The sequence below is a fragment of the Dendroctonus ponderosae genome, unplaced genomic scaffold (genome assembly GCF_020466585.1).
Source record: "Dendroctonus ponderosae isolate FM_Combo_2020 unplaced genomic scaffold, Dpon_F_20191213v2 Dpon_F_20191213_4, whole genome shotgun sequence".
NCBI classification, from domain to species: domain Eukaryota; kingdom Metazoa; phylum Arthropoda; class Insecta; order Coleoptera; family Curculionidae; genus Dendroctonus; species Dendroctonus ponderosae.
In genome coordinates, this window is record NW_026018611.1 from 9,372,622 (window position 1) to 9,388,934 (window position 16,313).

At 32.1% G+C, this 16,313-nt stretch overlaps 1 protein-coding gene across 4 annotated transcripts in view; it reads left to right on the forward strand.

Annotated features, from left to right (window-relative positions):
* Positions 1–2,350: 2,350 nt before the first annotated feature.
* The window catches only part of LOC109544256, a 33,339-nt gene continuing 19,376 nt past the window's right edge, over positions 2,351–16,313 (forward strand). Inside the window, exons 1-2 of one of the 4 annotated variants that reach the window (XM_048665688.1) lie at positions 11,371–11,458; positions 11,521–12,634. In XM_048665688.1, the coding sequence (XP_048521645.1) occupies positions 11,600–12,634 (1,035 nt within the window). In that variant the 5' untranslated portion in view covers positions 11,371–11,458; positions 11,521–11,599. Of the gene's footprint in view, positions 2,958–4,962; positions 6,509–10,686; positions 12,635–16,313 lie in introns of those variants that run through there. The other 3 variants (XM_019914348.2, XM_019914347.2, XM_019914345.2) reach the window with 3 other exon arrangements.

Sequence of the window (16,313 nt, forward strand, 5' to 3'; positions counted from 1 at the left end):
GTGAATTTAACCTGTTAATGTGATTTCACTTGTGGTTGCCGTTCACGTGATATAGCAGCGCCATAAGGTGATGGGCAATTGTGCGGCACACAATTGTAATTAATATTTAAAAAATAAATATCCTTATTTTGGCATAATCAAATAATATTTTATACTTACTTTGTAAGTACAAATAATTTTAAGGACACTAAAAAATAACAGCCTCTGTAACTAGCAACTGGCAACTGGCTTCACATTTTGTAATCCTAAGTACTCTAAAAGTTCTAAAAACATTCTGGAAAATATTAAAATAGGAACAAAAAACTATTGTTTTATACAGAACGAATTGCGTTTGTAGATATTACTAATTCTTTGTGAGCAAGCTATATTTAGTTTTATATTTTGATCTGAAAAAAAACTATTTGAGTGAAAATTTTCAGAATTTATTGATATTGTGGGATGTTGCATTCCATGTGCCGTTTCAAATTCGACGTACTTGTTTTGTAAGGTAATTTTGATTTGCATAAATTGCATTTTGCAAAATTATCATCTAATGGCAGAAAATAAATTCCACAAAAAAGTTATTTTCCGTCGCTTGTCACAATATATAATAAACAATTTCAATTCGAAAAATGTACACTTTTTACCGAAACACTAAAAGCGTAATCCTAGAAAATTATTTTAAAAATACGCAAACAGGTTACCGATACACAATCAGAATACGGCTAATGAATGCATACTGAAATATGTTCCCAAAAATATCATTAAAATCCAGGCTTATGGAAACCTCTGAATGCAAGATTTCATTAACGAACAAAATATTTTTTTTTGAGTTCGTTCTTTCGCCGGGCCACATATGATCACTAGACGCAACTCGTAATAGCAGTGAAAATATAAGTCGCTCTTCAATATCCCGTTTGGGTCAATCACGTTTTAGATCAAAGTTCATTTTTACTTTCGTCACAGATTGTGATTGCGGTTTAATAATCGCTGTGAAAAAATCACAGGTAGTGATTTGCTGCTCAACTCTATTAAATACAGCTTATTTAGTTTTTTGTCACATTCCATCATTTTTATAAATCTTCGATATAATTACAAAATGCTCTGCAGCGAGTTTAAACTTGAAAATGAAAAATTACAAAAATTTATTTATTTTCTAGACTAGGAGCAGTAAGAGTAAAGGAATGCAGAAAATGTTAGGTCAGCATTATTTAAGCCGGAATGCGGTTGCAAAGGTACGTTATTACCACAACTTAAATATCATATGATATTTAACCTGTGCTATTATCACGTACGTCTAATTCCGCAAATTTTTGAAAGCTCTTTCACTACGATCTACCTGTTGTTTTGTTACCGATTTTAACTTTCGTTAATTTACGGAAGGAACTGCACCAAGCTAAAATTGTAAAAGTTGAAAATGCATATTCCTCTCCAGATCATTATTTTTCGAAGGCTTAGAGCATGCTCAAATGTGTCTGTACGACAACAAACAAATTCTGGGTTTTCCCGCTTAGTAAAATATCGGTCTTATATACAAATGGTGTGCTCTCCACTTAAAAAATTCTTGTCTTAATCGTTCATCCTTTTGAGACATTTGAGTCTAAAAATCCTGATTTTTGCCAGCTCTGTAAATATCGGTCTCATAATAGATGTTTTAATCACCTACTACACTGCACCCTCTACGTGAAAAAATCGGGTCTTCCAAACTGAAGCTAGTATAAATTTGAAATTTTCACCATACTTTGACCACTTTTGAGTCTAAAGACGCTGACTTTTCATGAAAGTGGCAAAAAATTCAAATTTTTTTCAGTTTAGTAAATATGGGTCTTAAAATTGAAAGCCCAAAGGCACTGCGTTCTCTACTTAAAAAAATTATGTCTTCCAAACCAAAGCGAGTAGGCGGTTCAAATTTTCACAATCCGATGAAGAGATCTGACCCTAAATACGCGCAAAATCGTTTCATCAAATTCGCATGCATTTCTGGTTTTTGCCGCTTAGTAAATATCGGTCATATAATAGACAAAGTGAGTGAAAATTTCAAATTTTCATAATCCGTTGAAGACATTTGACCTTAAAGACGCTGAAAGTTTCATCAAAATCGGACAAATTTCTGGTTTTTCCGAGCTTAGTAAATATCGGTCTTTTAAAAGCCGTTATTGATCAACTGCGTTTAACAATGCATGTTAAACATTGTTATATGTACATCTTAAGTTTTCAAGACGAGCAACATCAACTAACTGAATATGATGCAAAACTGAACAGTTTTTTGTGCGCCGCTAGGAAACATTACGTGGCATTAATGCACAGTTTATTCGATAGCATGTTCAAATTTGACGTCATACCTTTTATAAAACCATCTAGGAAACAGCTGTTAAGATAAGCTAATTCTAAATTATCTGATAAAATAACTGTAAGATGAGGCCAGCCAATTTCAACAAAAGATGCCACTGCACAAAAAGTTCAGCTTCAAGTTTCAGAAGGGGAAACCTGAAAGAAGCAAACAAGACGTGCAACAAAAACCGCTAGATAGTAGAGCAAATCTAGAGACTAAAGGTATAAAGAAATCGAGCAGTACATTGGGTGTTCATTGTCTAGATAATAGTGTTGTGGTAGGAAATAGTGTGGTAAAAAGTAAGGCTGGAATTAAACCATTATCAAGAAACATTTCGATTTCTGCGGAACTGATTCATGAACTGAAATCAAGTAACAAATTCAAGGAACGAGCGTCAGTAGTAAATGAAGGCAGATTGTCTAGATCATATACCAACGTTCAATTACCATCTAGTAACAATAAGATCGAGGATCCTGGTATTAAACGAACTGTTTCCGAAATCGTATCAAATTTTGAAAAGTGTGTGAATATCGAAAACCAGCCACCGGGAACAAGAGCATCAGATTTGCCAAAGGGATTTGGTGACTTCAGAAATTCCAGATCATTATCATCTCTACTAACACCGAGATCTCAGAAACAAGTAGAGGTAAGTGTTTTCATCGGGTGCTTTTACATAATATATTAACATATTGTCATGCTTACTCAAATGCACAATTCTCTAATTTCGAGCAAGTGATTTTTCTTCTTAATATACACAGTAATGAAAATTTGAGCAAACATTGATAACGAGTTTTTTTGCATAGGAAAAATTTTTGTATTCTGAAAATCTGTTATTTTCAAAATACATAAACAGTTGCACAATTTGAAAATTCAAAACGCGTACCTTAACTAATTTTTTATGTAAAAATATGATTGTAGATGAGACAAAAGAATATTTATATTTTGTTATAAAATATATAATGATAATGAATTAAAAATTAATGTTATAAAAACACTGATTTTGGAAATATTCTCGGTTTATGTCCAAAAAGCTTTATACAAATTATATGTATACAGAAAGTGAGCAGTTTATTATATAACATCGACATGGAGCTTCTTTGCAGCATAGACTGACTTATCATTTCGTTGGCTTACATAACGCATATTAATAAGGCATGACCAAGATTTTATTTACTCAAATCTGCATGTTTTTTTCTTTAAAAAAAACTTTCAGTCTATTTGCATAAAATTGATAGTACAATATATGAACCAATTAAAAAAAAACTTTCTAAGCTCGAATTCTGGAGCCAATTCAAATAAGTGGCATTTTTAATTTACTGCGACTGTCAAAAAATATAATAATAATTGGGAGTATTTTCCCTAATTCCAAGTTAGATACTTAAAAGTATTAATTGTTCATGAAATTAATTTTTTTATTTATAATAAATAGTCCAGCATAATGTGTTGATATTTTTGGCAAAACGACAATTAAATACTTAAAAAAACACTGTTATTATTTCACAATCAATACATTTTCATTAAGATCGGAAATAATATTTCTATTTATTATAATAATAAAAACGCTTTTCGCATTTCTCCAAAAGCGAAATATAACTGCTGGATCAAACTAAAAAATAGTTATATTCATATATTTTTGTGATTTGGACTCAATGAGTCCAATTAAGCAAGTACGCAATTAGAAAAAATCTACACATAATGGCGAAGTCACTATGTATATGCGGACATTTTGGCGGAGGGACTTGCCTGTTAAAACAGTGTGAAATGACCCATAAAAATTAAATCGATAAGAGTAAAAGTCTTGATATTACAAGTTGACTTAAAATGTGATTATAATAAACGGGAACAGATATTAGAAAAATATAAACAAATTATGAAACTATTAATGTACAACTTTATATTTAATTTACTATTTAAATTGTGGCAAATTTAAGTCTGTACGACACAGAAATGTTGCACATCATGTGCATTTCGAATCTTAATGAATATGTTATGTGGATTGAATAATCAGGAACTTGTTTCCCACCCCTATATAGAAATGATAATGATAAAATAAGTTTTAATTGACCAACCAATGCTGGTATGGGGGAGCTGCATTAATTTAAATCGCAACATATGCAGTACAGAGACAAAAATATGGACCTTAAAATTGCCTAAATACATCCTTATTTAGATAGGAACTTCAATGATTACTAACACTCAGGGGTTAAAAATAGTTCGTTGGTTACTGTTAGTACGCGGGAATATTTAAGAGTTTTTTATTCGGAAATATATTACTAAAATTTACTATATACCTACACATTTTTAATTTAACACTTGTTGTTGAAATTTCAATTATTTCAAAGAGTTGTCTCAAAACAAATTTAAAATTAAAATAGTTTCATATAATATTCTTGATAATAAAGCGCATTTCGTCTAAACGCAAACGAAATCTATTACAAAATAATTAGACATACGATTAATATTACGGCTTGGTGATGATTATTTCGGTTGCAAAAGGTTGGTTTGTGTTTTGGTTTAGCTCCCATATAATTTTAATTTGTTTTATCGAGTGCGCAGTACTTTAGATATATTCTACCTTCCAAAACAGGACTTCTGATCTTCCTCATTTGATATACGAGAAGCTACAGTTTTAAATTATAATTAATTATTTATTAACTAATCAATTTAAATCCTTCCTTATCCAACGTCTGAAAAAATTAGACCTACATTTTCCTCATTGATAAAAAAATATATGTTCGACTCTAAAAGCTTGTATATCAAAAACTCAGCATTTGTAATTAATTTTGGATTTACTTACTATTTATTATAGGTAGGCACATACCTTTTTTGAATATTTTGACTGATACTGCCAAAAATTACTTTGTCTGGTTTAGTAACTAGTTTTGTAACAACATCTCTATCTGTATAGAATTTTAAAATTTTGTTTATTTTGTATTTGTCGGCAAACTGTCCTCATTTCGGCATCAAATGCGTATAGCAGGTTAAACTCGGATATTTCTATGTATTTAATAACATTCGAACATTATGTTTAACACTCGTAAAACATAATCTCCCTCACACTTATCTTTTTATCAGATTTTAATTTAGATTAACTTGCTATTCGTCACCAGTTATTGTAGAGTGTTTCTACATACCTACCTACCTACCTATGGAATAAACAGTTTTGTTTCGTTGTTAAAGTTCGATTTTTTCCCTTCTGTGCCTTTCCATTGATCCACAGTGTTTGTTCGCGGTGATTTATTTGACGCCAACATGATGGAATTCAGTGTGTTTGGCAGTATGACAAAGTTAAACTTGTTGGGCGTAAAGTCGAATTCGAAAAAAGCCAAATCTTCCAATTCAAAAGACGCTACTAAAGACAGTGCAGCACTTTCTACAGACGAGGATGTTAGGTCAAGTGATCGCAATCAGAAAAGTTCGGAAGATAGCACAGATAACAAAGGATCGTTTATCGGTTATCTAGGCTTAAGCAAATGGGCTTCTAAAGAGCATATTAATGCGAAACCGTTAGATGAAGGCAGCAATGAATTAGTAACTCTGCCTGAAACAACAGAGCAACTTGACGAAGATGAATTCGAAGCCAGGGACAAATTCGAGACAACAAATACAACATTTTATAAAGTACTGACAAAATCATTTTATGAAGAGCATTTTGATCAGTTAAAGCACTTCCGAAAGCAAGAGTCTGGCCTAAAAAGTTCCACAAGAAGGGAGAAAAAACCCACTAGAAACTTAAGAGAACGAAAACTTATCATATCAAGTCCTCAAAATTTTCAAAGATTAGAGACCGATTTTACCTTGGCGCTTAGAAAAGAAGCGGAAAAAATCAGTGGAACACTGAAAAAGAGCGCATCGGCTGAGGATCTTTTAAGGACTAGTGATGACTTCAGCAACCGGCTCTTAGAGCTATCAAGAGGAGCATTGATGTCTGGATCAATACAAAACTTTAACTCAGCAGAGAGTTCTTTTCATTCAACCGATAAAAGTAACAGTTCCGAGGATTGCAAAGAGAATCAGCAAAGATTTTTCGATGAATGTTCAAACTGCGGTAGTTATCATAACTTGGCCCCAAAAAATGAACAATCATCGCATTTCAATGCTCATGAAGTTGATTCCGGAAGCTCTGAAAGTCAGAATGAAGATGGTGAGGGAAGCAGTAATCTAGTTACTATGAGGAATATATCGCAGTCTACACCGGTAAGTTTACAAGTATTAATATTTAATTTTCGGCAGCAAATTCTGCAGTGTTATTAAAATGTTTATATTTATTTTGCACTAATATAAATGATAGTTTTGTGTACTTTACTTTTCAAGATAAGTTGTTTGCTATATTTGGAACGGTATTACATACAAACCATATTCACATTAGGCGTTGAGAGGGTACAATGCGCTTAATGGGGACTAAATTCGCTCGTTCTACTATAAGCGAGAATAACTATTATTGAAACGCATGTTAATTAAATAGAATTTAATGGAATGAGCCATTGAAGTTGCGCAAGAAATATAAGGTTTTCTAAAAATTAGAGAGAAAATCATAACAAGGTGTGCGAAAATGTCCATTTCCTAGATGCAGGAGTTTTTGGATTTTAGGAGAATTTTATGTTGACGATTAGATAATTGTTTCCAAAATGATATATTTTATTTTTCTGTGCAAATTCCAAATCTGCAAAAACCTAACAGTAACTTTCATATACATATTATATACACTATTACCACGCCTCTAATTGAAATGAAAATGAGAAAAAAATGGTTTTTAATGCCTACCAATTATTAAATAAATGGCAAGAAAGATTTGTGCTAATATATTAACTAAATTGAGGAAGATAAGCTAAAGTGATCCATTAAATGTAGAAAACGTCTATTATAATTGAACACATTGAGAAACTGTTGCTGCTAGATATTTCCAGTATTTAATTAATTAGTATTTAAAGTTCAGTTTTACAGTTTTCAATCAAATAATTACAGTTTTTAGTTTGTCATACGTATTCTAATTTAATCAGTATATGAAAAATCACACTTCAACAATCCTATAAAGGTTTCGATTTATCTTGTATGGAAAAATTAAAAATACAGTTAACAAACATAAAAATTAATCAATTCACTATTCCACCATCTGATTAATTCTGTATGTTTGATGTATTTATTCACATGTGCCTATCATTACGCCCTAATACTTTTCATTACACTTTTACATGAGCCTTTCAAATGCCCCCACTTATAAAAAAAACTGGGATTGTTTTGACACCCTGTATACTATAAACGGTTATAAAGTAGTCTGAATTTTGCAACCGTTCTATAAAGTGTATCAGACAGCTGTGCGTGGGCCTGTTCATTCATTGAAATCATTGATGATACTCATCAAAGCTGAAACATGGATGTACAATATGAAATGTTAAATCTTGCGCTCAACCAACGAGTTCCAAGTTAAAGAATTGTTAAGAGTTGGCATTATTTCAGTAGGTACTCAATCTTTCATTCCATATCAAGAACATATCTGAATAAAATTTAAATTATTATCTATTCGAAAAAGATGGTTTTAAATCTTAACCATGGATTCGGTCATGTTTAATTGAAACGTCCTGTATATCAGCTTTAAGATTTATGTCTTGTGTTCCAATTCGCGTGAGTTAGAGGGTTGATTATCTTAGGGATATTCGCTCGGGAGCGTTACTTTATGCTGCAAGTTTCGGTGCCCAACAAATAAATGTGAAAGTCTATACAAATAAATACAGGGTGACTCAAAATTGGCGTCATTCCTTTTAAAGGGTTATATGGGCTCACTTGAAAAGTGGGACAAAAAAATTGCATTTTTTTGTTAAAATAGTTTAAAATCGAATTTCAACTTAATCAACAAGTTAATATGTATTAGTTAAATTTTAAATTGTCCCATGTTCTTGATAATAATCTAGTGCTGAACATTAAAAATTTGTGAAGTATTTTATTTACATACAGGATGGTTTTTCAGTGCGAGAGTCCATGATTTTTATATTGAATAGTTTCGTATAAGAGTTGTTGAGGCACAAAGTACGCACATTTAAAAAATATTTTATATGATACAGAGTGTCTGAGAAAAGCGAGGCAAGATCAAAGTGTATTTATTTAAATAAAACTACCCATTTTTCATGGATTGCAGCTTGAAACGCTGCATATGGACCGTAAATTGTTTTTTTCTTACTTGCGACGTTGGCAGATTTAAGAATATTTAATTGAAGAATATTTATATTCAGAATATTCAAACTCTAAGTATTATAGAATGTTGCAAGTTGTCTGTTTTTCAATTTTTTCAGAGGAGAGTAAATGTCTATCTTTTATGACTTCTTAAACAATTGCTAAAAAAAATAGCTAGAAAAACGAATTTATATTTGTCAAGCTTGTGAGTGTTTTTCCTAACTTTTCTTTATTTTCTCAATACGATTAGTTTGATAGTCGTTAAGAAATAGGAAATTTATCACATTTTATAGTTTTATAAGGATTCATATTGAATGTCACAAAAGTAGTTCTTGGGTTAATTTTTAGGTTTTAGGGATCTGTGTTTTAATATGTGATGATGCAATAAAAAAATTCAAGAAAATTAGTCAGGTGAAAAGTACCGGACTTAAATACAGACCAGATTTAACATATCCTAGATAAAATCGAATTGCTGGTTATAGAGCATTTATTATCTCTAGAAGGGCGTAAGAGTAATTACGATTTTTACAACGTTTCGCTTTGAAGTTATTTTTCAATAGATTGTATTTATATAGTATGATGCCTTAAAATTGACAAAGAAAGTTGAATAAAAGCTAAAGTTCAAGTAACATATATTTACAGCAAGTTGACAAGTTTCTTTCTACTTCTTTCTCTATATATCTGAATTAATTTTTCTAGGATTAAGAAAGAGAAGACCTGTTTACAGCCTATAATAATGGCTAAAAATCGATTTTATAAACATTTCCAAAATTCATGACGTATGAGGAGGTATATTGACATCCGGCGATTTGAATTCACAAGTTACCCCATCCTATTTCTTTGCATTTTAACCTCACTTTGTGTGTTTATCTCCTGTTACTTGAGCTTTTGATATTTAAGGCAGATACCTTGAAAAACATGGCTGCCGATCTTCTGAGCTAGTTTTTTGCAAATATCTCAGTTTTTGATAAGATTTAATTTTTGCACAAATGTTCCTGTACTTCCTAAGCACCCCAGATGCCAATTTTGAATCACTCCGCATAACTCAGCAACAATAATAACCAAAAATGTTAGTGCAACTATCTGAAAGTGACTTCAACTTTTTTCATTTGATGAAGCCGAATCGAATGTGTGCCTTATGAAAGTGTTTTAAACGATATAATCAACGTTTTATGAGTTCCATGTATTCGACGCCCCCTGCTTGAATAATTAATGGCTCGCAACGGTTTTGAATAGTGATTAGTTTTTTAAATGATTCGCATAGTATTAAGCAACCAAATTATTATTTTGGCTTTATTTGCAAATGTGTCAAAGTACATATAAAACAGGTCATTTTTGACTAGGTAATCTAAATTATTTTCTTATAAGTTGCAAAAAATAGCTTGTTAACGTTAATGATTATGTTTGCTTTTTTGCAAGTTTATTTTTGCCTAAAGGCTACTATTTACGCCGAATTCTAGAAACTCAAGACCTCTCTTTCTGAGGCACATCAAATGTTAAAAGCTTTTCCATCGTTTCCGTGATTTGATTGATAACTTTTTCATAAATTTCACTATGTTTCGGTATTATAAATGTAATTCCTCAAAAGCGCAATTTATATTAACGAAGATATTCCAAATTCAACAAATAACAATAAAGTCGTTGCAAATAAAAATATATTAATGGAAAAATGGTTAATTGGTATTAAAAGGTCACAGATTTTGTTTAAAAAATCTAACGACTGTAATTGTTTATTGCATTCGAAAATAACAAATAACTTTTCACATAATTGTGTTTACTTATCGATACCAGTGGCGTCTCAAGGGAATTGCTGTTGCCATTGATACATGAAACGCCCCTATAAAAATGTATCAAAAAAACATCCGATGAGAAATTCTAACAACGCCTAAGTTACGGTTGTGTTAGACCCTGTAGCTGCCAGATGAAACTTTACCAGGGCAAATGAATTCTTCAGCTGAATTAAAAATAGCCTATGTACTCTATATCTTGTTTCTCGACAATAGCCGATCATGAAATAGCCCAGAGTATGTCGTCGGTTAATTAAACCACTTAATCGACTTATTACTGCAATTCCAGCTTGTAGTTAATTCTCTCTCCGAACCAATTGAACTCTTTTAAACCCTTGGTTTATATAAATAAATGACTAACTGCATGGGAGTGTCGCTTATGTACGAGCATACAGATCATTCTGAAAAATCGTTATCAATGAGCAGCAGGCGATTTACTCGGTATTTGCTCGGAAATAACATAAAAACATTTTATTGTAGCCGGCCATGCTTTAATCGGTTTATTTAAAACAACTGCACATCCGCGGCAACAAAACCACATACCGAATAAGTAGCGGGCTCGTGCGCATTTCCGTCGTAGTCGAAATTTGGAAAACAATTGTTTTTTTCGCGGGTGACGCTATTGTGCCATATTAATCAATCAATGCCAATCGAAACTTTTAAATCAATACATTAAGTCCTCTGTTAAGTGTTGGAAGAGCTGCATCGATATTTTCATTTGTTTTGCACCAGATCAAGATCCACATTTCTAGCAAACCGAAGAGCGCTTCTACCGGAAAACTATTTGTCGCGGCACAAAACACGCGGATGTGGTTTCCGATTGTAATATATTGGTAAAAAGGTGACTAAGAAAATGACGTCGAACACTGAGATTATTCTGAAATCATGGTTGAGAACGCTTAGATTCAGCATTGAATATTACGAGGATACCTTTGAATCGAAAAACAATTGGCGGAGTGAAAACAATCATCGTGCGAAAAACATGCTTGTTGGGGGAGACACAAGTGATGATAGTGACGATTCCAATTATGTGAATATTTGGGATTGTTCGGATAGTAAGAAACGCTCTCGAGGATTTAAAAATTCCTTGGAATCCGTGGAGAATATCAGTGTAGTGTCCAATTTGGAAAGTGAAAATTTGAACGCAACATCTACGACAGATCTAAGCAACAGTTCAGAAGATCGCCGATCTGTAAGTACCACTAGTCAACGTAGCATAAAAATTACAAATCTAGATGATGAAATTATCAACAGAAATTCATACAAAATCAAGAAAAAGCCTGTAGCTACTCCTAGGCAAAACAAACATTTAGACGACAATGAGCCAGTATACATGAATCTACCTCTGATAAACCAAGGAAAATTAGAATCTCAGCTGCATGACAGAGAAATAAATTGTTCGAAAGACCAGGAGAATATGAATATCTATGAAAACCTGCCTCTAAAACCACCGAAGCCATCAGCAATTTATGAAAATCTCCCTTTGGACCCATGCAGTGCAAAAAAGTCAGCATTTTCCTCAATGGATTCACTAAAATACGAAGACGAATTTTTCCAAACCATGCAGTATTTTGAGGACACCATTGGAACAGTTGCGATCTGCAGCGAAGAATCTGACTGTGAAGACGCAAAATCAATTGGGCGATTTGAGTCGAGTTATTCATCGGTAGATTCAAATTTCGACGATTCAACTTCCTTAATTAACGCGATCAATGATAAAAAGTTCACTGATAGTTCCAGTAGTTTTGAAGAATATCAGGAGAAGGAACAGCTACCAAAAATACAAAACATTATAGTACAACCTGAAACTTTAATCCAAAGATTTGCCAAAGAAAGTAGAGTAAGCGCTTTTATTGAGGAACTTGAACCCGGTGCGTCTCAAGAGTTTAAAGACATACCGGCACCAAAGAGCAAAATTACAGTCTTTGATAGAGCGAAAAGGTTCTCAGTGCCCTTACAATTTGTCGTGGAGAGAGAAGATGTTCAAAGGCCCCATAGCCTGGGTAATGGAATTGCTGATGATTCTCAAACCATCCAACACCTAGAAGATTTTCAATTGAAATATAAGAAAACCGAACAGACTGACGACGGATTGATTATGAATGATTCCGAAGAAAAAGAAAGCGAAATTAGTAAATCAAAAGGTTCTGAACAAAGTTTGAACCTTAGTTATGCTAAGGAGTCAAGAATTAGTAAAATGTTTGAAGAAGAGGAAGTTGGAGAGCTGGAACTAACTGAAACGTGCTCGGAAAATTCAGTTATCGGTGACGAAAGTTTTATTGAAAATCTTAGGGAGGATGTGGTGACATGGATGACTGCTTTGATGGAAGAATACTGCGAGGAATGGCAAAATATAATGGAGGAAACGGTAACGTACAAGTATTTTATTTCCATTTATGGTGTAGCAAAACTGTGAAAGATGCCTGATAAAACTAGTAAATTCGCAGATTTATCGAAACGTCCGGTTTATGAACGGATGAAAGATAATTGTTCATTTTAATGAAGATGTAAYTTGAACCTTTTTTTGGAAASCATTAAARCRAAAAAAAATAACAGGCCCGAATTAAAAYCAGCTTGATATAATTTTTAACAGTGCGTACTTCTTTTGCAAGACCGGCAATTTTATTGCGTTATCCGATTACTARACCGGATATACATTTTTATATGGCTYGGGCTGTTAGAAGTGACACTCCATTAATTTTTTCCGGTTTTCAACTTRTTTAATTTTTTCATTGCTACACAAACCTTTATGTGCATTTGCTCGTATTTAAAATTACATTCAATTATTAGTCATTCRTCAGAAACGGATCGACCACTGACTTTTTTTTWAAATTTAAACCAAKCAGCAAAATGAACGTTGTGTAGSGTTCATGGATGGTAGTATGAAAATTGGAGTACAAAATKAACGTTACACACCCAAACTTTYCCTAACTTTGGAAGTGGATACATTCTGATTGCTTCAAGCGATTTTGTTTCTGTTTGAAGCGTTATWTATCCCCATTTGCTTTTCTTCGTCAMTGTTTTGGTCAAAATTAAGCACGAGATAAATTATCTACAGGGTGGCAAACGAAAAAATGCAAAATTGCGGAAAGTTCGCATGCCCCTAGTTGGTGCAAAAAATAGGTTTTTTGGATCTCAACGTCAGAAGGTTTTCGAWTTTTTCWGCCAATAATTTATTTGGTCTGGCAGCGATAACTTTTCTGGGTTCTTGGGTCGATTTTAACAATCTTGAGCTCACGCGGAAGMTGAAACTTCATAGACAATCTAACACAAAAATTCAAAACACAGATTTGCATGAAAAATGCCTCAAAGCAGAATATCCCCCGAAATCTGTGATTCTGGCAGAATTTCAACTAAAGTAAAACAATTCAATAAAACCCGGTAGATTTTTTTTCGCAAGTCCACCAACAACTTGACTTGAACATGAGCCCTAAAATTTTGAAAATCGGTTTAAAAGAAAAACATGTATCACTGCAATACCAAAAAGTGTATTTTCTTGAGACCACTCTATAAATAAACGAGGTGGTGGAAAAATTGATATATAACTTTTTTCGATATATGTATACAGTTTTCATCTCAATGACTATAATGTTGAAATAAAAAAAAAATATTTTCCCAACTGAGTGCATGTGAAACTTTTACCAATTTTACATTGTTTCATTTGTCACCCCGTAGAAACTGTATGTGAACCTCTAATCTTTTGCAAAAACACGAACTAACTGAAAAAGAATTGCACTAAATAACGCTTCAAACAGAAATCAAATCGCTCGACTAAGCGATCAGATTTCATCCAGTTCCAAAATTAGTCGAAATTGTCCGTGTAACGCCTATTTTATTGAGCAATTTAAATTATTTCTTTGATGATAATTTTTTCACTTATGTGTGATTTTTCTTAAATTTTTTAACCATATTTTTCATACTTTTCGCCAGGAGAACGTATAAATTTGTCTTTGCTTAAGCTTAATTTGTTGGATAATGGTTAAAAAGAAGAATCATAATAAAACAAATGTTCTAAATGACTAAAAACGGAAACATTTTGCAAAACTAAAATAAAGCATGATATGGGAGAATATATAAGGTTATTACCTAACTGTTCAGTTCTGAAAAATGCTGGTATTTGTATGTTACTCACGCAAATTGCTTTACGTATAGGGAATTACAAGTATGAAAAGTTTCGTAGAACTTTACGCATATCACAGGTTTCATCCACATCTACATACGAAACATGTAGCAGATTTATCTTCATTTTTTTGACCAATATTGAAATATTGATAACAGTGCTTTTTAATGAATAATCCTTGTTGATTTGTCAGGGTTTATTTAAAAGTATTAGCAGTCACAAACCCAATCTTGCCCGACTAATGAAGATGATTTATTATATTTCTCTTTAATGAGTGAATAGTTAGAAGCAAAAATAAAATATGGGTGGTTTGTATCGTTCATTAAGTGAAAGTATATAGTCATTTTGCATTATTGCTCTCGAAGGAACGTATTAAACGTGCTCAGTGCCATATTTAGTATAATTGCATCAAGAGAGATTGATTGATTACTTAAATGAGTACTCGCTGGTCGAGTGCAATGGAAAGTGAAAATTTCGAAAAGTAAACAATGCATTCTTCCTTGATATCTCACACAAATCCATTCGTTGCATAGAAAACCAATATGTTATTTATTTTTATTTTCATTGTTATTTTGATTATCCAATCACATTTTTAAATGTAATTGGATAATCAAAATTTAAATAAAAAAGTAAAAATTTAATTGTTTTAAAATAAAAAAGTAAATTTTAAAACAATTAAAATTTTTATGTTGAATCGACACAACCCCAAACCAGCAAAATTATTTATTATATGCCTACACTACACAGCTTTTTATTCGACATTTTTATGATTTAAATTTACAAACAAATTTGCAGACAAGTTAAAATAAACTAAGAAATTCTCATTTGTAGACAAAACAAAAAAATGCCGAAAAGTGGGTATAACGAAATATTGTTCTGTGATTCGGAATTCTGTAAGTACGTGAAGGCTGTTATGGTAAATCCCAACTACTGAACTCTCGGTTTCACAATATTGGAATAAAAGGTTGCGTCAACATCCTGTATAATTAAGTACCATATTAGCAACGAATGTCTAGTTAGATTGCGTAAAATTCAATGATGCAGTCGCCCATTACTCATTCATCTTTATTCCTTTTTTGCGTTAAATAAACATATTATTCTTATATGTAATCGGTTTCGTTCTTTTGAAGATATGAAGGAAAGTAAGACTTTAATGGAAAGTATAACTTTTTCCCAATATATTGCATATTACTGTAGTTGCAATTTTATTATTACTAAACGATTGATTTATGCATAAATTTTATTGCAACTGGTACTTTTATGAGACTCAAATACATAAAATCTAAGCTTTCATTGCACTTCCTGGTAAAGATGTTAAAATTTATTACCATGTCGAAGTAATTTGTTAACCTTTTAGGTCACTGACCCATTAAAAATGCAAATTAGAAAACCATTCGCAAATATTTTACATTGTTTTCGGCATAATGTACTTATCTTTTTAAATAATGTTTAAATTAAGCAGTTCACAATGAGTTTTTGAAGAACATAATTTTATGTTAATTTCAAACAGTCCAACTCGAACAAAACACTTTTTGCAACAAATGTGTCCTACCTAATTTTTAAGACCCGGTATAACTCATTTGCACCAAAATCCCCGAATTGAACGCGTTTTCATTGATTTTCCCAATGGGTAGACATCAAGGGGTTTCTGTAAAGTGTATTATGAAAATTAATGAAAGATCAAATACCTAATACCCAAATGCCTCCCAACTACCCAAATAAAACGCGAATTAATTTTGGACATTTTACGAAATTGATACTAAAGTTGACTTTAAAGTTAAATTGAGAAATTCACTGAACTTGCCAAAAATGTAAACCAGCTTAAATTGTTACACAAATAAAACACAAAGCAAATAATTATAGAAAGAAATTTCTTACAATTATATACTGATTTTTTTGCAAAAAATCAATCAAGTTTTTGCAACAT